Source organism: Ovis aries, chromosome 3, assembly GCF_016772045.2.
Source record: "Ovis aries strain OAR_USU_Benz2616 breed Rambouillet chromosome 3, ARS-UI_Ramb_v3.0, whole genome shotgun sequence".
Lineage (NCBI taxonomy): Eukaryota > Metazoa > Chordata > Mammalia > Artiodactyla > Bovidae > Ovis > Ovis aries.
In genome coordinates this window covers 163,671,271-163,699,079 of record NC_056056.1, presented here as the reverse complement: position 1 = coordinate 163,699,079, position 27,809 = coordinate 163,671,271, and the positions used below count along the sequence as shown (strand labels likewise).

The 27,809-nt window shown below is 39.8% G+C and overlaps 1 protein-coding gene and 1 non-coding gene across 6 annotated transcripts in view; both read right to left on the bottom strand.

Moving 5' to 3' along the window:
* SARNP (SAP domain containing ribonucleoprotein) overlaps positions 1-27,809 on the bottom strand; it is a 54,063-nt gene that overhangs the window by 10,884 nt on the left and 15,370 nt on the right. For 2 of the 5 annotated variants that reach the window (XM_012174791.3, XM_042247075.1), the window contains 6 exons: positions 26,200-26,251; positions 25,263-25,336; positions 24,793-24,821; positions 22,317-22,342; positions 21,108-21,176; positions 3,428-3,572 (listed from right to left, as the gene is read on the bottom strand). In XM_012174791.3, the coding sequence (XP_012030181.1) occupies positions 3,540-3,572; positions 21,108-21,176; positions 22,317-22,342; positions 24,793-24,821; positions 25,263-25,336; positions 26,200-26,251 (283 nt within the window). In that variant the 3' untranslated portion in view covers positions 3,428-3,539. Of the gene's footprint in view, positions 1-3,427; positions 3,573-21,107; positions 21,177-22,316; positions 22,343-24,792; positions 24,822-25,262; positions 25,337-26,199; positions 26,252-27,809 lie in introns of those variants that run through there. The other 3 variants (XM_012174789.5, XM_012174790.4, XM_060413050.1) reach the window with 2 other exon arrangements.
* On the bottom strand, positions 6,415-6,486 carry TRNAW-CCA (transfer RNA tryptophan (anticodon CCA)). Its single transcript has one exon. It is a non-coding gene; the product is annotated as a tRNA-Trp (tRNA).

Genomic DNA, 27,809 nt, shown 5'->3' with positions numbered 1-27,809 from the left:
ATAACCATCAGCAAATCCACAGTGGGCATATAATTAGTGTAATCTAAACTACTGTAAAACACTGGGCCAAGTTCGAAGGAAAAAAGTATTCTTGTCTTTAATAATCATAAATTAAAATAATCATGATTATATTATAGCCACTATTATTTGGGTGTGGGTGCTCACTATGTGCCAGGTACTATATGAAGTTCTTTACATGCAATATTTCATTGAGCTGTTTTAACAACCTTAAAGATAACAGGTACTATGACATACATAGTAGGTCATTTTATAGGTAAGAAATCTGAGGTTTAGAGAGATTTAACTTGCCCAAGTCTCACAGTTAAGCAGCAGAGCCAGTAATGGAACCCAAGCCATTTTACTCGAGAACCTACTTCTTAACTTTACCAAAACCTCAGGTATCTCACATAAGCATTTCTTTGGAAGAATAGTAGCAGAATGGAAGTAGTGCTTAATTTCCAAGGGAAGAAGGATCACGAGGACCCTTAGCTCAATGCTAAGATCACATCCCCTTTCTACCAACCAGATGCCTCTACTTCATAACCAGGAATCTAGGGAAAGGACTCTAATTAGTAGTCTCATACTTAACATTTTCTCAAAGGAACTTGTTTCTAATTTCGGTTAACTGGCTATTCCATATGTTGAACTGCATGAAAAGAATTAGGGGTTCCAATGAACACAGGACTCACTATATTTTTCTTTACCAAAACCACTAGGAAGTTTTTCTTAATTTTATCTACCACTACTAAAAGTGAATAAGAGATATAAATGGAAATTTCAAAATGAGAATCTCTATAGAACATTGTAGATGAACAAACCATTTTATTAAGCCTCCAGGCCAAGCAGGAAACAGCTTTAGGGGAAATAAACCAGTCCATTCTAAACAAGATCAGTCCTGGGTGTTCTTTGGAAGGTTTGATGCTAGAGCTGAAACTGCAATACCCTAGCCACCTCATGTGAAGAATTGACTCAGTGGAAAAGACTCTGATGCTGGGAGGGATTGCGGGCAGGAGAAGGGGACGACAGAGGATGAGATGGCTGGATGGCATCACTGGCTCGATGGACATGATTTTGGGTGAACTCCGGGAGTTGGCGATGGACAGGGAGGCCTGGTGTGCTACAATTCATAGGGTCACAAAGAGTCAGACACGACTGAACTGAACATAGCCTTTCTGGGCATAGGCAGGACTAGACCGTATCTTGTTGAACTACCACCACAGGATTTTTTCCAATCAATGCAGTGCTAGGGATACTTCATGCTTCCCTAGTGGGTCAGCTGCAATGTGGGAGACCTGGGTTTAATCCCAGGATTGGGAAGAACCTCCAGAGAAGGGAACAGCTACCCACTCCAGTACTCCTGCCTGGAGAATTCCATGGGACTGTATAGTCCATGGGGTCGCAAAGAGTCACACGTGAAAGAGGGACTTTCACAATTCACAGGGATATTTCAGCAAGTTCAAATCACAGAGGGAGATATTACTGCTGAAACCTAGCTATTCTCTCAGCACAAACCATAGACCCATTCTCTTCACAAAGTCTGTGTCCAGTTGGAATGTGTGGGACATTTTTTCCTCTGGTTCTCTACTCTGGTATATCCCAGAATGGGAGTTTGACTTTTAAATTAAATTTCCTCCGTTTCTTTTTGAGCTCCAAGGTGAGGAAAGAATGAGGGAAGAAAAAAGAAGGGTGTGTGAGGTTGAGCAGATATATTTCTCTAGCCACTAAGGCTAGTTATGGATTTTCCCTTGGGATCCCTTTTTTAATCCTTTGGTGCCTCTCCTGGAGATCCAGGCAGAGCATCTGCTCCAAATCTACCAGGGGCTTTCAGGTGAGGGGGTGGGGGAAACCATACAGATGCCCCCACCTCCCATCCCCTATGAACAGTCTGTACACACCTCATCCGCAGAGACCAGTGGGGGTTTTACTTATTTTGTGCATGCCTGCTCTTCCTTCCCTACCCAGTGCCCCTCAGCTCCCTTCCTAAAGCCTCTTTCCTCCTTGCACTGCAGGGAAAGTGCACAACAGGCCCAGTAAATCAACACAGTTCTAATGATCTCTCTCACTTGACCCTTCTAGCGTGACGGTGTCACATGGCAACAAATGTACAATAAACTTCACTCCATCTTTAGCTCCTTGCTGACAGGTTTTGATTCGTGGGATGGTGAGACCCATCTGAGGGAAATTACATCGATCAAAATGCATCTCTCTCTGCATTCATCAGGCCAATGCTCCCCCAGGCCATGCTCAAGTGCATAAAAGGGGTGCATCTGCAGGCAGCTCAGTGTCATATGCATTTGCAAATCTTTCCCTTCTTCATCCCTCCCCTACTTCCCTCCCACAAACCTTCAACAACTAACAAATTCTTTTTCTTTCCAGGCATGCTCTTGAATAGTACTGGAGTCTGAAGCACCCTTATTTGCTATCAAGTGAAAACTCCTCAAAACACAACTTGCATCCTAAGTCAGAAGACAAACGTGTCCTCACTGACTAAACACAGGCATTGGACTGATTGATCCACCTCACTTCCCCATTTTCTCATTCAAGACTTTTATTGGCCTGACGTCAATAACTTTAGCACACACGATCCTCACTCACATCTCCCAATAACTGCCTTGTTTTTCTTTTAAAAAGCTTGGAGATAAAAAAAAAAGAGAATTGTGTGAAAGAGGAGACAGCCCATATAAGCAGCAAAAGGCACTAAGTATGATATATATTCAATAAAGCCAAATGCTTTCATGAATCACTATCTGCATTTTCCATCATGGAATAAGATAGTTTCAAACTGAACTCTTTAGAAGACATCTTCAACTTTTCAAAATTCATTTTTCTTCCTGTTTCTCTTTCATATCTGGCAAATCCTTGGATAATCCTTGTACAATGGATATGAAAGACTGAGACATCCCAGATCACCCCAAGGTACAAATTATATCTGTGACAATGCTTAGTACATAGGAACCACCATATAGATATTCAATAAATGTTAGGCATTATTTCAACTGCTTCTTTCTGGTCCTTGAAACAAAGTTCGAGACCATCAGCAGCATTCTGAAGCTAACGTCCTTCTTCTACACTAGAAGTGAAGTCATCAGAAGCTATTAAAAGGTGGTCCAGTGGTTAAGAGTCCCATTCCAGTCCTGGTCCAAGAAGATCCCACGTGCCACAGGGCAACTAAGCTCATGCGCCACAACTACTGAGCCCGAGCTCTAGGCCCTGTGTGCTGCAGCTACTGAGCTCGTGTGCTGCAACTGCTATAGCTGGTACACCTAGAGCCTGGGCTCCACAGCAAGAGAAACCCACACACTGCAACAAAAGTAGCCTCCACTTGTCACAGCTAGAGAAAGCTGGCACAGGGCAACAAAGACCCAGTGTAGACAATAAATAAATAAAAATTAGAAAAGAAAAAAAAAGTTAAGAATCAGACTCACTATCAACATGACAAAATAATTTCCTTTAGTTGCAAGGCAAATGATATTTGAACAGAGGATCAGATTTAGGGTTAAGTGTAGCAGAACAGAACTCGGCAAAACCAGTCTTCTCCATCAGGTACTATTACATCTTCTCTTCCTGGGACCCTAAAAAAAGAAAATTTATGCTACCAGGCTTTACTGATTTCATCATCCCTAACAATTAATGACTACCAAAACAGATATCTATATAAAGTCAGGTCCAAGGGAACTGAGCAAGGATTTGACCTCTAACGCTATAGACCCAATTCCAGGTGCTCTCAAGGCCCTTGAGGAAATGCTTTCATAAATTACACATCAGTTTCTATCAACATCGTCAATAACACTGAAACTATAAAATTAAACCATTCATCCACTAGTCATTCAAATATCCACTGAGAGTCTACTTTGGGTCAGACAATGTTCTGGCATTGAGAATAAAAGATGAGTAAGAAAAAAAAAAGATCCTTAACCTCACAGGACTTATAAATTCACAACTGAGTGACTATAAAGATGTGTGCCGTTGTTCATTATATTACTGCACTGTGAGGATCCATGGGGAATTTTTCTTTCTGAATCCCAGGCCCATAATAATTATGCTTTTGATGAGCAACTTGTTAATTTTTATTTTGAACCCTGTTGCTGTTGTTTAGTTGCTAAGTCGCATCTGACTCTCTGCGATCCCATGGGCTGTAGCCCGCCAGGCTCGTGTGTCCATGGGATTTCCCAGGCAATACTGGAGTGGGTTGCCATTTCCTTCTCCAGGGGAGCTTCCCAACACAGGGACTGAACCCTCGCCTCCTGCACTGGCAGGCGAATTCTTTACCAGAGCCACAAGGGAAGCCCTGGTAATCACTGTAAACAAGTGTAATTTTGTTTTCTTCTTTGTATTGACTGCTATAAAATTTGGAGTAAAATGTATGGCCTGTCCCTGGCAAGTGGTTTTGAAAATATTTCTATTCAGAAAGGAGGGGCCAGAAGTATTGAGGTGAGAGAGAAACAGGAGATATCAAGAGATGGTGATCAGGGGAACTTTCCTGGTGGTCCAGCGGCTAAAACTCTGCTCCTAATGCAGGGGGCCTTGGTTTGATCCCTGGTCAGGGCTCCCACATGCTGCAACTAAAGATTCGGCACGACACAACCTGGTGCAGCCAAATAAACAAATTCAAAAAAGGAGAAATGGTGATCAGGGAATTCCCTGGCAGTTCAGTGATTAGGACAGAGTGCTTTCACTGCTGAGGCCTCGGGGTGGGGGGGTGGGGGGTGGGGGTGGGGGCGGAAAGAAAGAGAGAGAGATGGAGATCAAACACCCAGATCCTGAGTTGGAACTTAATAGATAAGATGAAATACAGTTAGTCACAGGGTTGTTACTGGTCCTTGAAGAATTCATTCCTCTCTAAATACAATAGGATTAATTCAGAAAAAAAAAAACCCTCAATGTCCCAAGAAGGAAAAAGAAAGGCGAAGGAAGTACAAGGTTATAGCTAGAAGTTTATCATTTTTTAAAAATCATTTATTTATTCATTTATGACTGCAGGAGGTCTTTGTTACTGTGTGCAGGCTTTCTTTAGCTGTGGAGAGCAGGAGCTACTCTCCAGTTCCCGTGTGCGGGCTTCTCACTGCGCTGGCTTCTCCTGCTGAGGAGCACTGGCTCTAGGCTTCAGTAGTTGCAATTCCCAGGCTCTAGAGCTCAGGCTCAATAGCTATGGCCCACAGGCTTAGTCGCCCCCCCAGCATGCTGCATCTTTCCAGATCAGGGATTGAACCTGTGTCCTTTACATTGGCAAGTGGATTCTTAACCACTAGATCACCAGGGAAGTCCTAGAATTTTTAAATTAAGAGTTCCTGTCAATGTTTTCACGGTGTATATACCACAGCCAGAAATTAAGTCCCAAGTGGAGGACCAGCTGCAACAACTGGCAGCCTGAATATCATAGATGCTTTCTAAAGTGACTGCCTCTTTTTATGACAAAAAGTACCAAAGATAAAACCTCTACCCAAATGGAGTTCCAGCTCTATCTTCCAAACAAAACCCGTGTCTTCAAGATTCAAATTCCAGTGAACATTTTTCAAAACTTACTAATTTTATCCTGAATCCAATAAAGAATACTGTTTCAAATTTACTGTGTTGCTCTACCAAAAAGTGTCCATTCTGACTTAATTTAGCACCCCATGGGCTCTGTGTTAAAAGCATTCACCTTTTTCAATCTTATTACCGATGTCACTCTGGATCATAGAGAGAAACTAGGAGAAACAAAACAACAGTGACCCAAATATAACCCAGGCTTATGTAGGGAACCTGAACTCAGTAAATTCTAAAACACAAAGCAAGAGAACTTACTGAATTCAAATAAGAGATATCCTTACTACCCTGATAGGCAACCAAAATAATTAACCAAGCCAGGTATTTTTTTCTGGTCAGCTCACTCACATCATCCCTTCTTATACTGTGTATGAGAAGCAGAAATTCCAATCTAAATTCAGCCAGATATATCCTTACAAGTAGAAAGGGGCATTTCAGGGAAGCTGAGGTACTGCTAAGTTGGAATTGGCCCTTCTCCTATAGCTGTCTTAAAGACTGAGCTATTGTTCACATCCAACACTGTTCAAGGTAAGAGTCTCATGTATAGTCCCATCAGGACCTAAACCATGCCACTTTTTAAAAATCCTTCTTTAGCAGTTATTTTCTCAGAAGTCTTTTCCTTGGAGTGATGGAAAGGAGGCTGATAGTGAGCAATGAGGATCACAGTTTGCAAAAAACCCAAATAACTGCCTCTTTTTGTAAATGAATTACCACACTAAGATGTTAACAGTTCTCAGGCCAATCCGATTTTCCAAGGGAATTTAAGGTAGGTGAAGGTGAAGTCGCTCAGTCCTGTCAGACTCTTTGCGACCTCATGGATTTCTCCGTCCAAGGGATTCCCCAGGCAAGAATACCTGAGTGGGTTGCCATTTCCTTCTCAAGGGGATCTTCCCGAACCAGGGATTGAACCCGGGTCTCCTGCTTTGGAGGCAAACGCTTTAACCTCTGAGCCACCAGGGAAGCACCCCAATGTAAGGTAAGAGTAAGGCAAAAAGGAAAGCAGGAGCCTTTTGGTGACTTTCCTCACTTTCACTGCCATGTGACTGATGGCAGGATGAAAAGCAGAGCCTGGGGGCTTTCAGGCAATGGTAGATTAATAATGACATGGCCTTGACTTCCCAGAGGTAAAGGTTATGAAACACTCCAGGGTGAGTGGGCTTCTAATTTCATACTCAGAGTGAGTGACAGCAACTGATGGTTTTTCTCTCAGAAAACACTTCAATGCTTAAACACACAGCTGTCACCTCCCTGCCCCAGTTTCTGAGATTCATTTGAACATGTTTATTCCTGAGCCTTTATGCCAGTCAGTCCACAGAACTTGAGGTGGTCCTAAAGACCAATGCACAGAGCCTAAGCAGGACTAAAAGTGAAGGACTGGACTAGCAGAGGGAATGCCATGATCTTAGCACACACAGAGTAAAGAGATACTCCAATACTGCCTGCCACACACATACACAAAACACATCTCCCAATACTACAATCTTACTTACTCTCAACAATCTTTTAGCTATTAAGATCAGAATCAACTTTCTAGGGCCAGAAGGGTGCCAAGAACTGTAAAGTTACACCAGAAGTAGAGATGACCAGGAACTTTATCTCCTCGTATCTTTACAGTATCTAAAGCCCCAGTAGAGCTCAGAACCAAATACTCTCCTGAGTCACCAGCTCCCATCACTTTTTCTCTTGTCCAAATCAAGCTTCTCCAACCCCCACTCTTCTCTAACCCCCGAGGAGGTCGTCTCGGTCTTGCTCTAGCTGACTGTAGGACAAAGCAAGGAACATGGAAGAAATGAAGGCTTCACACTTGAGACCCCTGGAAGCCAAATTTCTATTAAAATCCCAACCTCCCTCACTTAAAAGCCAGGAAGCTGCTGCTCTTAAGTGATGCAGAGCTTGGCAGAAATGTCAAGAAGTCAGTAGAGGGAAGCTAAAAACTTCTGAGGGGAAGTGAATTCTGTCTTAACCAAAATACATGGAGAATGAAGGACAACAGTTACCTGAGCATTCAAAAATTTACAATGAACACTAGGAAAACAGTTTCTTTTCACCTGAGATATTTTAAAAGACAGATTTCTGGCTTTACCCCAACTTAATAAATCTGAATCTCAAAAGGAAGAGCCTAGGGAACTGTAAGAGACCCCTGGTAACTGTTATATGCAGCAACAGTTGGGAGTAATTGCAAATAGCTTTGAGACTATACAGATCAACAAAACAAAGCAAACAAAAACTCCCCAATCTCCCAGCCCCAACAGCAAAACCTCACAAAACCAAATAAGGCGGCTAGTCCACTCCAAATTTTCCCCCAAAGTACTAGGGACCTTCCAAAAAAGCTTTTGCTTCCTACAAACAGGTTATCTCAGTTGCAGGAATGTGAAGGGAAAATGAAAGGAATCACAGCTGACTCTAAGAGACACGAGTCATGCTGCCCTCTTAGAACTGAAACAGAGGAGCAGACACTCTTACCAGTGCAGTTCCATACAGGAAGAACATGCCAAAACAAGATCAGGGAACACCTCAGGCATGTGGGGAAGAGAGAGAGGCCAACAGGTTCAGGCACACAAAGGTTTTGTTTTTGTTTTTTTCTATAGAACTGATACAGAGGAAGTTTCAATGAAGTGGAGAACAGACAGAACAGATGCTCTTGTCTTAAGACTCATGTTTTGCTTGTTCATTTAGAGCACTAAAGAGATCCATCATATAAAACCTCTCATCGTGCAGATCTGTTCATTTCCAGTTGTTCTTCCTCCTGAAACATTTCACACCCAAGCATGAACAGGACGGTAAAAATTCTAAAACTGCCTCCTCTACTCTATACCTCAATAAACTTCTCACCCAATAAATACTTTCTAATACCCAGACACCAAGCATTTCAAATATGATCTCCTTCTCAATAAGGTATCTTCACTGCTAGGGATTAATGCATTTCTATATCTGTCCCAACAATCTGCTCCGGGGATGAGAAGGTAATGGGTTAAAATATTATCTTTAAAAATATGAGAAAAGAGTAATAAAGGAAAGGGAAGGGAGGAAAGAAGCTAACATTTTCTAAATCTTAACAAGGGACTTTCAGTTCAGTTCAGTTCAGCCACTCAGTCGTGCCTGACTCTTTGCGACCCCATGAATCGCAGCACGCCAGGCCTCCCTGTCCATCACCAACTCCCAGAGTTCACTCAGACTCATGTCCATCGAGTCAGTGATGCCATCCAGCCGTCTCATCCTCTGTCATCCCCTTTTCCTCCTGCCCCCAATCCTTCCCAGCATCAGAGTCTTTTCCAATGAGTCAACTCTTCGCATGAGGTGGCCAAAGTACTGGCGTTTCAGCTTTAGTATCTTTCCTTCCAAAGAACACCCAGGACTGATCTCCTTTAGAATGGACTGGTTGGATCTCCTTGCAGTCCAAGGGACTCTCAGGAGTCTTCTCCAACACCACAGTTCAAAAGCATCAATTCTTCGGCGCTCAGCTTTCTTCACAGTCCAACTCTCACATCCATACATGACCACTGGAAAAACCATAGCCTTGACTAGATGGACCTTTCGATTTCATTAAAAACAGGGTCTTTGTAGTTTGCAAACATCACTACCAAGGATCCTCCTATAAAACATCTCATGATCTGATGTTCTATCTCATTCCCATTCCCAACTCCAAAATCCATAGGATTTTCTTTGACCCGATTCAGCTCTCAGGCATAAAAAGCAACTTTACTATTTTGGTGAGTACATAAGAAAATGAGCTATGTAATTATCAAACCTTACCTGAATCAAACCCATTTGTATTCTTTAAAATGTTACCACTCCTTAGCAATGTCTACCCAACAAACAGTATTACTCAAGTATTAAAATACATCTTAAACATTCCCTATAATGCTACTGCTCTCACATCATGAAGAACTTCTAAACACTAAAATTACGTATCCTCCCAAGAATTAATAACATAAACACATATCAAAATCTCCACCAAACAAACAAACATCACCCCACACTTTTTCCTTCCATACAGATTTTGAAAGACTGACAGATTTGGATTCAGACAGTTAGTTCACATTTCCCCGGAGCTAGGGAGAGTATCTATGGCTTCCCAGGTGGCTCAATGATAAAGAATTCACCTGCCAATACAGGAGACGGGTTTAATCCCAGGGTTGGGAAGAGCCCCTGGAGAAGGAAACGGCAAAATACTCCAGTATTCTTGCCTGGGAAATCCCATGAAGAGAAGCCTGGTGGGCTACAGTCCACGGGGTTGCAAAGAATCAGAAAGGACTGAATGAGCAGGCATAGGGAGACTGGACACCCATTACTCTGCTTAAGACAGCCAGGCTAGCTTACTGGTCACCCCAAAATTAAGACATACAACTAGACATACAATCAGGTATGATTTACAGATGGGTTTTAAAAATCTTATGCTACTAAGAGTGGCACCTTTTAAAAAACTGGCACTCAGGGACTTCCCATGTGGTCCAGTGGTTAAAACTCTGTGCTTTCACTGCAGGGGGCATAGGTTTGATCCCTGGTTGGGGAACTAAGACGACATGTGCTGTGAGGCACAGCCAAAAAAATTTTTTTAGTAAATAAAAATTAAAAACTGGTATTCAGAGAATGATCTCACCTCAAGAACTTGGTTGGCAAAAACAGTTAAAGATATTTAAAAGTAAAACAGACTCAAAAGAATGTAGTATTCCCCTCCTTTTCCAGAGTTTGTTTACTCCTGGGGCAAAGACTAAGGGGGACCACAGAGAGGCATAAAACTTGTTTTTTATCAAAGTCATCAGTTCTGACATGTTAGAAGAAGGAATGCGAAGACATTAGTGGGGGTGGGGTATCAACCATAGGAAATAAAAAAGACAGTGAGTTTTTCCTTACTACAAACTTTCATACCTTTAGTTCTTTGGGTTCAAATTAGATGAATGAAATAAGAGAAAAATAAAGTGAAATGGTACAAGATTCCACGTACCTTAGGGAAGTATAACCCTCTATTAGAAACTTCTCAAAAATCTAATTTACAGTGAACAGAGCAAAACAGCCATAAATGTTGACATAACACCAAAAATTTCATCTTGCTCCCCCCAATTTTTAAAGTTTTTCCTCTAAAATACTCAATTTATACTCCTAACATTTCTCCACAATTTTCTTCTCATCCACAGCCAGGCAAAAAGTATCTGTCTGAGGTTTAGGGCACAGAGGGAGGGTAGAAATTGAGCAAAGAAAAACTTGACTCCTATTTCTCTAGTTAAAACTAGAATACATTTTCAACAGTCCTGGGCAGGAGAAAAATTCCATTCTGCCTCTTTGCTCTTCCAAATTCCTATAGCCAAGTGGTTCAACAGCAGTTGAATGGCACACATAATGACATCATTGATTGGAACCATAATAGAAGGGAGTGAGAAGAGCGGGTTGGGGGGGAAGTGGGAAGGAGGGAGGTAAAGATGTATTTGTGTTACAGACAAAAGACAAGTTCTGTTCCTCAGCAGGGACAAATGAAGAACCAGATGAGGGGATAAACTGAGGTCAGAGAGTTTTCCCTATTGTTTCCTCTTTAAACAGCTCCTTTACCACTCCCTCAATGTTCGTTCCAATGGACGGGTATAGAAATGGACGGGTATAGAAGCAGCATGTATTTTTATCTTAAAGGAGGAGGCAGAAGAAAAAAAAGACAAATATTTATTTTAAAATTATTATGAATTAGAAGGGGATTTGAAGGATTGGTTAGATTTTGGCTGGGCCCCAAAAGCTCCCGGAGATGCTAAGGACTATGTGGGGTTAGTCTCTGCTTTTCTGAAATTCATCTTCTCTTGACAGCCACTCTCAACTGCCATCTCTTTCTAATATATAACCTATTCTTATCTTTTCTTGTTGATTAATATGTTAAAATAATATAATTTTTCAAGTGGAAGAAGCATTTTTTGGGAAACTGACAATCTAGGATGGAGGATGAGGGGAAGTAAATTTTCCCCCAAAGCCCTTTATCAATGCCTGAGAGGATCTATACTGACGTTTTTTCTATCTACAGTCCTACTACCTGCATTTTTCTTGATCTCATGGGGCACCCTGAGAAAAGGAAATAGAGGATTAAGTTGGCACTTGGCCCAATTACTGTTGCTTAAGTATATGTGGATAGAAAGAATCCAAGCCTACTCAGCATGCTACTTTCCCAACTTATCCTGGGATCAAATCTTTTATTTCTTTAAAAAAAAAATATCCTACTAAACTCCTCACCATAGCTTATGGTTTCTCAGAGCTCTTATAGTTTCAATGTCATATGCACTGTCCCACAGTTCTTCCTTTGCATTTTTTTTGGGGGGGAGGGGGGCGGAATGCTGTGTGGCACACAGAATCTTACTTAGCTTCTCAAACAGGGATTGAACCATGACCCCTACATTGGAGGCATGGAGCCTTAAACCACTAAACCCCCAGGGAAATCCTTCCTTTGGGAAAGGGTTTGTATACACATGCCTAAACTCTAACAAATCCCAATTATAAACTCTGAGAAGGCTGGTGACCAAATTCTTCTTTTTGTTCTTGGTGGCCATGTCATGCGGCTTGTGCGATTTTAGTTCCCTGACCAAGGACTGAACCTAGGCCCCCGACAGTGGAAGCGTGGACTCCTAACTACTGGACCACCAGGGAATTCCCTAAAATTCTAAATCTATAGTGTGAACTTCCTTCTCTCCATATCCAACTGACTAACCTCTATATCAAAACCCAACTGCTGAAAGGGAGAAACAGACATTCATTTTTTTCAGATGGTAGAAGGGAATCGTGATAGAATCAAATAGGCCTTCCAGAAGAGCATGAATGGAGACAAGCCATAATGAAGTCTGTATGCTACAAGACACTGCTACAAGTCCTCTTATAGTTGGAACTGACTCTTTGTCCCAACTTTCTCTTTGATATCTCAACACATTTCAGTGACAAGTTCCTCAAAAACAAGGCAGGTTCAGTATCTCTCTCATTCTGAAGTGGTTCATCCCCACCAACAGTGAGCAAAAATAAAGAATTATACAAATGATTCATGAAACTTATCACTGCAGCCACCCAAGATTCTTCCAGCTACCAGCTTCAGCAACAAGAAGATAGTCAGTAGAGGAATATTTGTTTTCAAGCTTTTTATACCCTGAAACTGTATAACACAGAATATTCACAGTAAAGAAAACTGGCAAAACCCACAAATATGGAAAAAGTAGCCTTTAGGGTTTACAGGTCCCTTAAGATAACTCATTAGGACAGTTATCTATATGAAGAACTACAAGCAGTGAAAACTCAGTAATATCTTAGTAGAAAAGGAAGAAGATGTACTAACATCAATATTTACTATTACTAATCAAGAATCAAGATGCCATAACATGCCCCTCACACTGTCAGGAAGGGAGAAAAATATAAACCACACCCCAGTTTTCTGCTTAGTGCCTGGGCCAGATATTTTTGTTTCTTTGTAGTATTTACCTAGTTGGATTTTCTGCAACTTCCTAAAGCATCAATTTTCACTTTTCCAAACATGTTAATGTTTGAAAACAAACAAAAACTATAATCCATTCAAATCAGCTACATCAGTTAATAACATATTTCTAAGCCCAGACTTAATGTACTATGACCATCATATATTAACTGAGCTGGCTTCCCACCTATTTCCCTTATCCATTCCTTTGAGAGATGAATTTCGTACATGCCAGGCCAAGTCCTTCACTAAGAGGACTGATCTAAACATTATTTCTCTTAGGAGGCTTGGAAAACTAACTGAAAGGAAAAAAAGAAAAAACACAACCAGTCAAGCACAAGACTGAAAACTTAGCTGGTGATCAATCAGAACCAACCAGGCAGAGGTTATTTATCTGGGTTTTGTATTGTTTGAGGGGGTAGGAGGTTTCTCAGCCCAGAGTCACTATGAGGCTTATAGGAGAAAAGGCATGCCATTCTATCCTCTAATAGTCCAAAGAGTTGGAAGGGACAATTTACAGCCTCTTGTGTAAAAAATGTCTATAAATGCCAGTGCCATTCTTTGCCCTGTCACTTCCTATTATCCTAAACCAATAGGATTCTATTCACTGAGACCTGAGCTAGAAACATGAACGGACAGGCCTTTCTTGAGCAGGGGAAAGAGGGAAGATGACTGGAGGGGGGAGCCAGACTTCTTTAAGTTTCTGTGTATTGCCTAATGTGTATACTGTTGTTGTTTAGTCACTAAGTCATGTCCACTCTTTGCGACCCCATGGACTGTAGCCTGCCAGGCTCCTCTAGCCATGGGATTTCCCAGGCAAGAATATTGGAGTGGGTTGTCATTTCCTTCTCCAAGGTATTTTCCTGACCCAGGGATCAAACTCACGTCTCCTGCATCTCAGACTTTTTACCACTGAGCCACCTGGAAAGAATACAGTATACTTGTGGACCTAAAAGCTGAAATACATGAGCTGTCAAGCAGAAATCAGCCTAGGAAGGATAGCAGATATTCAACATTCTCAAATTTATAATATGCTGGAGATGGTCAGATTATGACAGTTAGAAAAAAAAAAATCTGTCACAAACACTATGCTCACTCCTCTCACAGATTCTATCATATCCACTGGTCTGCAGTGGAATCTACTGGAGAGAAAACAGGATGCAACAAGAACCTCAAGCTGGATCAAGGAAACACAAACTCTATGCAATGAGACAATAGGAGGTGGGTCTCTTATTGCCCCTTCTAGGAAACTAGGATGAAGAGGCGGTACTTCCACACCACCTACTAACCTCCATAATTTGTACCGTATCTGTGCCGAGAGAACTGTAAAACTTAAAAGACAGATGACCAAATTACAGAGGAGGCTATACTGGACCCCAGGACCCCAGGATGAAGTGAACATAACTGTGCTAATCTGGTTGTTCCATAAACACAAATTTTATCGTATCACTAACCTGTGGCCAACCAAATACTAGGTTGCAAATCATTTCTGGTGATAGAGAACTGTTAAACACAACACTTTGAACCCAACAACTGTTACAGAAAATGTAGCTGGTTGCAATTTTAGGATCTAGGTCCAGGACACTTAGCTCTAGGAAAAAAAAGTTACTTAAAAAAACAATACTTCCTCTTCTTGGACTTCCTCTTGGTCCAGTGGTTAAGACTCTCCCTGCCAATGCAGGGGACACAGGTTCAATCCCTGGTCTGGGAAAATTCCACATGCCATAGGGCAATAAAGCCCATGCACCACAACTACTATCTCTGCTAGTTCACCACAACTGCTACAGGCTCTCATCTGTGTTCTAGAGCCTGAGAGCCACAACTACTGAAGACCCCAAGATGAGAAGTCTGTGCACCACAACCAGAGAGGAGCCCCTGCTCGCCGCAACCAGAGAAAGGTCAAGCAGCAATGAAGACCCAGTGCAGCCACAAATAAACTAATTAGCTTAACTCTTATCTCATTCCATTTCCTCTAATTTCTCTCCTCCTACAAATTCACTCTGAAACTGCTTATATTCTACAAGTACTAAAAAATTCTGGGCAATGGAAACAGTGGTCCAAATAAGTGGTCTGATAAAGGATCTCTATGCTACTTTCAAGTATGAAAGCTGTGTGGGAGATATAAGATAGACTTGAGTTGTCCAATGCACATGTGGCTATTTATATTTAAAACAATTAAAAATTCAGTTCTGAGTCACAGTAACGACATTTCAGGTGATAACTACATGTGACTACTGACTAGTATAGAGGCATACCTTTATTTATCATGCTTTGCTTTACTGTGCTTCACAGATAGCATACTTTTCACAAGCTGAAGGTCTGCAGCAACCCTGTGTTAAACAAGTCTACTGGAGCCATCTTTCCAACAGCATTCACTCACTTCATGTCTGTGTCACATTCTGGTAATTCTTACATTTCAAACCTTTCTATCATTGTTACTATATTTGTTATGGCGATCTGTGATCAGAGATCTTTGATGTTACAGTAGTAACTGTTTTGGGGCACCACAAACCATGTCTAGATAAGACAGTCACCTTAATATGTGTGCGCTGACTGCTCTACCCACAGGCCATGGCCATTTCCGTCTCCCTCTCTCTTCCTGGGCCTCCCTATATCCTGAGACACAGAAATATGGAAATTAGGCCAACTAATAACCCTACAGTGGTGCCTAAGTGTTCCAGTGAAAGGAAGAATTGTACATCTCACTTTAAATCAAAAGTTAAAAAGGCATGTCAAAAGCTAGACAGACCAAAAGCTAGACAGACCAAATGCTAGGCCACTTATACTAAACAGTTAGCCAAGATGTGAATGCAAAGGAAAAGTTCTTGAAGGAGATTAAAAGTGCTACTCCAGTGAACATTAGAATAAAAAAGCAAAACAGCATTATTGCTAATGTGAAAAAAAGAATTCAAGTGGTCTGGCTAGAAGATAAAAAGCTATCAGTTCAGTTCAGTCACTCAGTCGTGTCCGACTCTTTGCGACCCCAAGAACTGCAGCACCGCCAGGCCTCCCTGTCCATCACCAACTCCTGGAGTTCACTCAAACGCATGTCCATCAAGTCAGTGATGCCATCCAGCCATCTCATCCTCTGTCGTCCCCTTCTCTTAAGTCAAAGCCTAATCCAGAGCTAAGTGCTAACGCTTTTCAAGTCTATGAAGGCTGCTGAGACAGGTAAGAAAGCTGAAGAATTCTGAAGCTAGAGAGCTTGGTTCCTGAGCTTTAAGGAAAGAGCAACATCCATAACATAAAAGTGCAAGGAGCAGCAAATGCTGATGTAGAAGCTGCAGCAAACTGTCCATATATATATATATATATATATAAAACAATTAATGAAGATGACTACACCAAATAGATTTTCTATGTAGATGAAACAGCCTTATATTGGAAGAAGATCCCATCTAGGACATTCACAGCTAGAGAAGAGGTTAACGGCTTCAAAGTTTCAAAGGACAGGCTGACGCTCTTGTTAGGAGGCTAATGCAGCTGGTGAATTTACGTTAAAGCTAATGCTCATTTACCATTCTGAAAATCCTGGGGCTCTGCCTGTGTTCTGTGTATAGACCAACAAAGCCTGTATGACAGCACATCTGCTTACAACATAGTTTACTGAATAATTTAAGTCAACTGTTGAGACCTACTGTTCAGAAAAGAAGGTTACTTTCGAAGTATTTCTACTCCTTGACAATGCACCTGGTCACCCAAGAGCTCTGACAGAGATGTAAAGTGAGATTAATGTTTCCACTCCCTCTCATACAATATCCATTCTGCAGCCTACAGATCAAGGAATAATTTCAACTTCCAAGCCTTAAGAAATTCTTTTCATAAGGCCACATGTAGTGATTCCTTTGAGAAACCTGGGCAAAGCAAACTGAAAACCTTCTAGAAATGATTCACCATTCTAGATGACATCAAGAACATTTTGATTCATGGAAAGAGGTAAAAAAAAATCAACATAACAGGAGTTTGGAGAAAGTTGATTCCAACACTCATAGGTGACTTTGAGAAGTTCAAGACTTCAGTACAGGAAGTTAACTGCAGATGTGGTGGAAACAGCTAAAGAACCAGAATTAGAAGTGGAGCCTGAAGATGGGACTGAATTGCAGAAAATTGGTAAAACTTGAATGGATGAGGGGTTGCTTATGGATGAGCAAAGAAAGCAGTTTCTCGGGATTTCCCTGGTGGTTCAGTGGTTAAGAATCGGCCTGCTGATGCAGGGGACACGGCTTCAATTCCCTGTCCAAGAACTAAGATCCTATATACTTTGGGGCAACTAAGGTGTGCCACAACTACTGAGCCCACACTCTAGAACCTGTGCTCTGCAACAAAAGAAGCCACCACAATGAGAAGCTTGCATACCACAACTAGAAAAAGCTCTCAAGCAGCAACAAAGAGCCCAGGCGCTGCAATGAAGAGCCAGGACAGCCAAAATAAACAAACTTTTTTTAAAAAGAAAGTGATTTCTTGAGATGAAAAATACTCCTGGTGAAAATGCTGTGGATACTGCTGAAATGACACCAAAAGATTTAAAATGTTACATAAACTTAGTTGATAAGGCAGCAGTTTGAAAGCACTAACTCCAATTCTGAAAGAATTTATTCTGTAGGAAAGCTATTAAACAGCACTGCACAGTACAGATAAACAATGTGGCAAACCTCATTGTTGTTTTAAGAAACTGCCGAGCAATTTATTTGTCTACAACTCCACACACAATCACAGAAAACTAACAAATCTAATCACATGGACCACAGCCTTGTCTAACTCAATGAAACTATGAGCCATGCCCGTGTAGGGCCATCCACGACGGACGGGTCATGGTAGAGTGTTCTGACAAAATGTGGTCCACTGAAGAAGAGAATGGCAAACCACTTCAGTATTCCTGCCATGAGAACCCCATGAACAGTATGAAAAAGCAAAAGATAGGACACTGAAAGATGAACTCCCCAGGTCGGTAGGTGCCCAATAAAGACTGAAGGCAAGAGGAGAAGGGGACACAGAGGATGAGATGGTTGGATGGCATCACCAACTCAATCGACATAAGTTTAACTAAACTCTGGGAGTTGGTGATGGACAGGGAGGCCTGGGGTGCTGCAGTCCATGGGTTTCGCAAAGAGTCAGACACGACTGAGGGACTGAACTGAACTGACAACTTCACACAGCATATGATTTATATTTTATTATATAAATGTTAAACCACATTTAATATTTCCTTCATGATAGCACTTTTTTAAAGCAATAAAGTACTTTTCACTTTAGGTATGTACACTACTTATTTGTGACTCACTTTATTGCAATATTCACTGTACTATGGTGGTCTGGAACTGAATTCACAATATTTCTGAGGTATGCCTGTATTAGATAACAGATTATTCAGCAGAACAACATCTCGTAGAATATTTCTGTCATCAAAGAAAGTTCTACAGAACAGTGGTGCTCAGCAAAAAACAGCAAGGACATTTTCTCGGGCATTTTACTGGTTTATGAGGCAAATTAGAGCAAACTACTGCTAATAGGATAATTGTGAAAATCAAGATTTATGATCAATGCTAATGGAATCTATACTCAAAGAGAACATTTCAGAAAGTCACAAGTTTCCAAGAAAAGTGGTCCTCGGAAGAAACCAGATATACTCTAGGATAGTGCTACTCAAAATGTAGTCTGCCTCCTAATGCTTGACCCCCAAACTGTAACCAGCCTGTAATAAGTTCAGAAACCATTTAAAAACTTCCAAAGAAATTTAACATGTCTTTGACATTTTTACTTCATAAAAGTACCTCTCTGCAATGAATGGGAAAATTTTAAAATCTAGACTTTCACCACAGAATTTGGGAAGCACTACTCTAGAACAAAAGCGTGACAATGAATGTTAGAAAAGAGCTCATACAGAGTTCTCCCAATTACCATTATCTCATTTTAACTCCTTAGAATTTAAAATGGGAACTAAAATCTTATCAATGATCAACTGAAACACAGAAGTTAATTGACTCAAAGTGATAAAACCTGAACTGAAAACTAAGGAAGAAAACTACAGTTTATATTGAGGGTCAAAGTGTCACTATGTTAGGGAACTGCAATTATTTATTACAATTATTTATTCTCCACAACATGGTATTAGGTATTACTCCTAGTTTTATAGATGAGGAATGAAGAAGCTCAGTAATTTGCTCAAAATTAATAAATATATCTTTTCATGTTTTACTCAGCATCCTGCGGAGGCTGAAAATAGGTCAAATATAGAGAAAGATTCCAGAGAAGGGAAAAGACTGATATCCTTGTGTAAGTTAGGTGGACAGCACAGAGCAACACACAAATTCCTTTCAGGAATGGGTCTATATGGGCTGAGTAGTAGGAGATACAATGTCCAATTTTGTTAATTTTGATTGAACATATAATATGGCTGTTAGCATAACTGATGCCACTTTGGATCCATTCAGCTCCTCCTGTCCTTCCACTGACCCTACCCAGACTATACTGTTTAGTCAATCTCTTCTCTGTCACCAAGGACTTTGTAGTTAATATTGTTTAATGATCATGAGGTCTAGCTGGTCTTTGTGCTATTTAGTCTCTGAAACAATGAAGGCCTTCAACGACGTATTCTCGGCATCCATGAAACTAGTTACCCATTTATAACCCTGACTTGGAAATATACTTCCTGTTTCTAAGCATATACCCTCAAACCTTGGGTTAACTAAATACAAAAAAAGCCCCAACAGCCCCTCCACAGTGTAAAGTACAGCTGCCAATACTTTCAGGTAGCAAAATGCTACGTTATCCTATCTGCTACCTGATCTTACCTGTAAGTAAGTTACCCTATAATAAACAAATTCACCTATTATATGCAGCTGCTTCATTTTTCAGTATCATGATACCATCTCAGTTCAGTGGTTATCTTTTATACCTCTGCCTTCCAACACACAAACTAATCCAAATCCCCAGAGGAGTGCAATTACTGCTGAGATTCTCAGATACCGAGGCCTCATATACAAAAGGAGACAAGATGAAAATCAGGGCCACAGATACAAGGCACCCTTCCCCCTGACCATCTAACAAAACACAAATGACTTTTGGTTTACAATAACTCTTCCCAATTAAGCTATATGTGGTTTAAGAATTATATATTCTGCCTCCCTCTCAACTCCCTTATTTCAGTCCACATAATCCCAGGGACGGGGGAGCCTGGTGGGAAGCCTATGGGGTCGCACAGAGTTGGACACGACTGAAGCGACTTAACAGCAGCAGCAGCAAACCACCAAATACTCCTACTGAATACCTATGGTCTCAGCATCAAGTTGGGCAAAAAGACATGATGTTGTATTTCTGGTAAACATAAAAATTGTAACCCAAAGGAAAGGAAGATGAAGCACAGTTGTGTTCAAGGTTATGAGTCCCATTGGGACACAACTTTTATATGCTCAGCTTTTTTTCTGAGCAAAAGTATAACTACTGTCAGATCAGTTTTTTCCAACGGATTTCTAGAGAGCTAAATGCTTCCATACTTGAGTGGGAAATATTTTTTTTTCTAATGATGGTTTTTCTGATTTAAAATAAACTTCCCTTAATCCAACTATCACCTCAACAACCAAGAAATATGCTCTCATCCTCACAAAACAAAGATTAATAAGAGACTACTCGCTCTAGCATTTTCTCTAATGTGCCTAGCAAAACTCCAAACACAACAAGGTCCTGTAGAATTGATCACTTCACAGGGCATGGTGTCAACAAAGTCATCTTGCTTAAACTAAACAGTGTCAGTTAGCAGAAGGGTAGAAAGAATAAAGTCATTTTCTCAGTGTTTTTCTATAGAACCTCCAAATTTTATTTTCAGGTATCTTTGCCTAATGACAAGACTGTCTTCCCCTGATTATTTAATTTCTAATATACCTATATCAGAAGTTAAAGCAGATGTAACATCACTGAATCCAACATCTTAACTAAGGAAAATACAGACCTTGTTCTAACAGCCAGTGTGGAAGTTATGCAAACAACATCTAGAGAAAAACAACTCTGCAAAACAATTCCCAAATTGTAATCAATAGTGAGAGGAGGTGATAGTCAAAGGACTGCATTAAATAAAGTGCTGAGTAGCCAGTTCTTAGGACAGTCATTTCCAACCTATGCAGCCCCAAGCTGCTCTAATGTTGCAAAAATAGTATCTTACCTTTCTGGAGATTGAAGAGACATTCAAACCAAACCTTTGAGCTCTTTCTTTTAGCTTATCCAAGTTAACCTACAAAAACATAGGGGGAAAAACATATTAAAAAAAATCAAAACAGAAAACACAGAGGTACAAACTATGATCCAAAGCTAAGAGTTCAAATAAGCCTATACAACATCAAAGATACCCTATGTGCCAAATTAGGAAACTAAGCAGCACTCATTCATGCCACTAATTATTAAAAGACCTCTCCTGGAATGCAGTGAGAGATTTAGCCCTGCCTCCTTCATTCATCAAAGGTGGCAAAAGCCTAAGGAGGGTTTAAGATCAAAGTAAGCCAAACACTGCTTGAAAAAGCAAACAAATGTCTAAATCATCACCTCTAAACAAGTCCATCACTCACAGTTCAAAATTGTTAATTTCTATATCAAGCCTTTGCAGGTAATTCTTAACTCGATCTCCTAGCAAACAGAAACTATCGCTGAAGCTCTTCATTCTTCAGAAGACAAACGCACTACCAGTACCCAACTCAATTTTCTTACTTCCTTTTTCTTGGAAGCCTTGATATATAAGATGATATAAGGATATCTGGGACATTTCCTTTACTACTACCACTGCTAATAACTACTACTACTACTAAAACATTTCACCTTCACTTTAATTATTGAACTGTAACTCCAAGAGCAAGATTTCATAAAGTAAAACATATTTCACAGCATCTGTTTGCATTTTCTAAGCATGCTGACAGGTCATAATAGTCCAGAAGACATACTATCCTAGTCTTTACTCTCTGGTATTTAACAGGTAGTGTTGAAAACGACCAGTATCTACAGACAGAACTCGTAAGTTGCTTCCACACATTCTCCTCTGGTAATTAAGAGTTAGACATTATCCAAAAGCCACTGGGTAAGGTCTAAAACTCTACTACCACAGAAGTTCTATGGATTATCCTCTAGCTAACAAAATCTATTCATTTTTTCTTAAGAGGGGTGGTAGGAAGGAAGACGTTTATGACTCTGAAGATGCAAGAATTTTCCTGACCTCTCAGTACCTCAAACAATTCATTCTATTCAGAACATAAAACACTGTACTGAAAACAAGTCACCAAATTCATATGACCTGTTTCCTCTATCTGGAGAGGAGGAGGAAATCCCTAACTTAAAACTAACTGTATAGAGTTAAGGTTAATATAAAAAAAAATTGATTTCTTACCATGGGCTTGGTGTCAGACGACAGGCCTAAAGAAAGAAATAAAAAAAGCTTTATTTTATATTCTTAGAAGTCATAAAGAAAGCTAACAGTCTTGAAATGAAGTTAGATAGGATAAAAATCATATATAGGAAAAATGCCCTTTATCTAATAAAGTTAAAGAAAAGGCAGAGATGACACATAGAGACCATATCTGCATTCACTGCCACTTGGAACATAAAATAGTACAGCCAATGTGGAGAAGTCTGGCGGTTCTTCGAAGAGTTAAACACAGAACTTAGCATATGACCTAGCAATTTTACTTATACGTATATACCTCTAGAGAAATGAAAACACATAACCACATAAAAACTTGTATATGAAAGTTCACAGCAGCATTACCCATAGTAGCCAAAAAGTGAAAACAACCCAACCGTACAGTCAACTGAGGGGCAGATAAAACACAGTACACATCAGTACAACATCATATTACCCAACAACAAAAAGAAATCCTAAAACAGGGATAAACCTGGAATACATCATGTGAGGTGAAAGAAGCCAGTCACTCCAAGACCATGAATTGTATGATGCTATTTATATGAAGGCAAACTAACATATATAGAAAAAACTTACTGGTTGCTTGTGAGGACAGAAAAAGCAGATGAGAAAAGCTAACGGGTATGGGGTTTCTTTTGGGGGCGATGAATACGTCCTAAAATCAGACTAAGATGATAGCTGCACAACCACCTGAATATATTTTAAAAACACTGGATTATATACTTAAAGAGGATGAGTTGGATGATATATGAGTTATAGCTCAATAAAGCTGTTTAAAGAGAAAGACATATCTAGACAAAGGTGCAGCGGCTCAAACCTATTCTAGTCAATAATTACTTACATGAAACTTTTCAGAATTTTAGTTTAAGCAATCTCAATACTGCAACTGGCTCCCTAACCTTCCACTGTAAATTTCAAGTATAAACTCAACTGTTTTTTTTTTTTAATTTTAAAATTCATTCATTCATTCATTCATTTTGGCTGCACTGGGTCTTTGCTGCTGCAGTGAGTGAGCAGGTCTACTCCTCACTGAGGTACACAGGCTTCTCCTTGCGGTGGCTTCTCTTGTAGTGGAGCACAGGCTATAGGGTGCACAGGCTCGGGAGTTGTGGCAGATGGGCTTTAGTTGCATACGGAATCTTTCTGGACCACGGATGGAACCTGCGTCCCCTGTGCTGGCAGGGGGATCCCAAACCACTGGACCACCAGGAAAGTCCTGGACTCGATTTTTACCATAACCTACGTACTAGGAACTATTTACATATTTTTATGTTCACTCATAAAATAATTATTTCCTTTTATTTTATTGGTCAACTTTCCTTTACCGGCTAAGCATTAATTTTACCTTTAGTCTTTCTTCAAATAACACCATTAAATATATCAACTTCTGCTATTCCATTACCAATCCTATGATCTCTCTCCTGATACAATGAAATGTCACAAAATATTTTGTTTTTAAAGCATGTAGCCACAGTGATCAGAATTTTGCTGGTCTTTTAAAAGTCATAGTGAAACTCTACAAGATCTTTAGAGGACATTTTCTTAACAGACTTGAAACTTTTAACACTAGGCCACTAGGAAGTCTGTATTTTATCTGGCAAGTACATTTAAAGTCTCTCAGAATAAGTACTATGTTGTTTTTAAAAAGAGTAACATTTTTCCCTTAATTTATTACAGATACATGTTCACTGTAAAAAATTTAAAAACTTGAGACAAGCAAAAAGAATTCTAAATTCCACCAACCAGAGACAATGAATGTTATCAACTTATTATATATCCCTCTAATCTTTTTTCCTATCCATACATGTACTTGTATTGGGATATGGGAACATACTACAAATATTTTATGACTTGCTTTTCCCACTTTCCTGACAAATGAAACAGATACAACTTTAAACAGTATTATTTTAAACATCTTCATGGTCTTCTAACTGTACTATGGTACACATTTACTTAACCAGTTCTCTATTGTATACTACATTGTTTCCAGTTATTGATCACTATAAATAATACAGTGATATAATCCTTGTGGCTAAATCTTTAAGCATAACCAAGATTATTTCCTTGTAAATTCTTAAAAGATAAAAGATACTTTTTCCTCTTGCCACTCATACTAGGTAATACAACACTGGACAGGTACATAATAATTATATGCTGATTTGAGACACCAGAATAAAGCTGGTACTAGAATCTTCTCTGAACATATCCAAGAAAAGGAAAACAAACGTTGGTACTGCTTCTTATTCTCTCAAACTTTAGTACCTTCTCTAAATTGCCCGGAAAGGCTTGAAAATGGCTTTAGCTAAACCAAAGAGGTGAATATAACAACCTCTTAAAGGCTGCCAGAGCTAGTAAGTTTACCTTAATTTGGAGAAATAAAATCTGTTGTGCCAAAAAAGTAAAAATATAAAGATGACTTTTTCAGAAGACTCTATATTCTTACCTTTTGATGGAACTGGAGAAATCCCAAATCTGTAGAAAGAAAAACAAGCTAAATTTTAGGAAGCTGTTCACACTCCTGGTTTGTATCCGTGTCAAGTGTACATATGGCACTTCTTGCTTGTGATCTCAAGCCTTGCAATCATTAGCTAATTCTAACAACTCCATAAAAGAGGTTCAGTTGACTCTCTTTCTCACCAAGAGTCCAGAGAATAAACTAAAATGTAGCCTTATCAGAACTGGGAGTAACACTCAGTTCCTGTCTTTTTCCTATTACAAAACCCCTGCTTGTTAATAAAACCCAATCTACAGCTACTACATCCAGTCAGTAGACATGTTCTGAACAGAGCCAAGAGAGCCTTTATTTTCAGCAAGGCCTCTATTCTACTTAAAATAAACTATACTTAAAACCTACCGCACCCCCTCACCTTAATATTATCACTATCTCAGATCTAAATAGCTGGGAACACTCACCTAGCTGCCCGCGCAGCTTTCTTACTCTCCAAACTCACAGGTACATTGAATCGTTCAGCTCTCTTCTGCATCCTCTAAGGGATAACAGACAAAAGAAAGGGCAGAGAAAAATTCAATTCCTGGTTTCGTTCTTTTAAGAGAGAAGTCACTTAGAGATGTGTATCTTTAGAACATCAGGAGTAATTTCTTAAGGTCTAAACTGAGTTATACTGACAATCATAGACGATATCAGGTTGTATCCATCCCAGGGCTTAACTCAACAGCCCTTTCCAGAAAGCAAACACAAAAAGACTATTATTACATCATGTCCTCAAAAACAAAAGAGAAGGAATAAAATAAGACCCACATTCTACATCAAGCCAAGAAGACAAAAGCTGTTTAGTTGACCTTTGAAAATGGATCAAAGGAACAGCTTGGTTCCAACACTAGTTGTGTACTCTCTCAGTTAGAAATGAGATACAAAAAAAAAAAAACCAAAAAACAGAAATGAAGCGGCATTGTCCTATGCCATCTCTACTTTAAACATACAAAAAAGCCCACAGATCTTGACTGGAACCTAATTTCAGAGATTCTGATACAGAATCCAGAGAAATTTCTATCTCATCAGCTAGCTAGTAGTAACTGGTGAGTGACATCTTCCCTTTTAACTTTTCATCTCTTTCAAGGTACGATCCTCTCAAACTCTAATCCCAGGTTATAAGCATCTTAAAAGAGTTACCACTAAGACCAGAATACTATACAAAAGATTAGGGCTTCAAAGGCAACTATGCCAGCCCAAATATATTCCCAAGTGTAGCTGGCGTAAAAATGTATCACTACCTAAAACTGTCAATAGTGATTTTCTGCCTATGAGTAAATATTTTGAAGTGATGACACAGATAGAATAAAGGGTAAGAAACAGAAATATATAGACTGCTCTTCTGAAACAATGACCTACCTCAGTCTGTGGTATTTCAGATGTAATTTTTACCACTTTTTTCTCTGCTGCCCTGGAAAAGAGATTTTTAAAATAAAAAAACTGATATTCTAAAACCAAAACCTTAGAATTGTCTAAGAATTCACCTGAATCATGTTCTTTGTCCCATATCTCTCTGACACCCTTCAGACCAAAAAAGCATGAAGCCCATCAGATTTTTCAGTTCCTTGAACTGTCATCTATTTATAAAAAAGTTCAAATAACAGACTAAGTTACTTTACTATAAGAAAGCAACCAGAAAGTAACTGTGGTTAAATACACTGAGCTGAGGGAAATGTTCAAAGGACACTGGAAATCATTTCATTTACTTTTAGGAACTTTAAATGTACTTCTGGACTAATGACTATTCCTCCAACCGTTATTTAAATACCGGCTCTCAATTTTCATCACAATTAATGAGTGCTCTACAAGGTCTGGTTTCCTTCTTTTACAAATCTCTTATATCTCCCATGGGACCATAGCTCCAGCTGGAAAAGTCAAAGTGCGACAAATAAAAATGCTAAAGGGAGTGGCAAGAAAAAAAGGCTAAGGGAAGTTTGAATTAGGAAAACACACTAAGTTACTAGTCAAAAGGTTTAAGAGAAAACAAAAGCGGAGGGACCAGAGGGGCGGGAGACAAAGTTCGGAAGTACCCAGGATAAATGGAAGGGCATTAACCCTCCACCAAACAACTCTCATAAAACTGTGGGTCATAACCAGTCTCATTAAGGTCCCTTGTTTAGAGACATGGGCGGCTTTTGTTCCAATATCCCGGACACTTTTCCCATTTGATGCCCTGAAAGGTAGTAATGGTTTAATGGCATTTTCAGAGGAAGCAATTCTGGAACAGGAACTTACTCTCTGCTCCATCCTTTTGTTGAAGGTCCCTGGACTGACAGATAAGCAATGGGAGCCCCCTGCTGACCATAACTAAGTCCTGCAATATTTAATTGCCCTGGTTTCAGAGGAGGAGGGCTGGGAAAAAAAAAAATCAAACTAGAAACAGAGGTTATCTTATTGGAGAATATCAAGTGAAGACAAAGTGAGGAGATCTCCTTTTGAATGTTTAAAGGATTTTTTAAAAGAAATTTCTGATTTTTTTCCATTTCCTAATCATCTTTTCTTCCCCAACCCTCTCATTTTCTTCAGGCTGAAAAGGACATGGAAGTTTAATGTTTTATTTGAAGTCCAATGCCATTAAAATAGCAGTCCTCTTCACCAAACCTCAGGCTAATGACTTCCTCCACATTCCCATCAGAACACCTCATGGCAAAAAGGGAACCTGAGAGGACACTTCCTTCAGATCTGTTCCAACTCCCTAAGGTACAATTAAGCTCAAGCAATAAATACACATCATACTCTGAGACTCAAGTGAAATCTCATCTCTTCACTGAGAAGTTTCTCTCCTATTCACAGTCATACACAAAACATTCTCCAAACTACAGGGACCCCGAATCTTTCTGTACATACTTTAGTCTAACCACTACTATCCCTCTACAAGCAAAAACACAACCTCTCCCACAGAGTCAATTTCCTTGTTCAGAAATTCACTGATAAAATTAAAGCCCTCTATAACAAGAGAATATTTTACA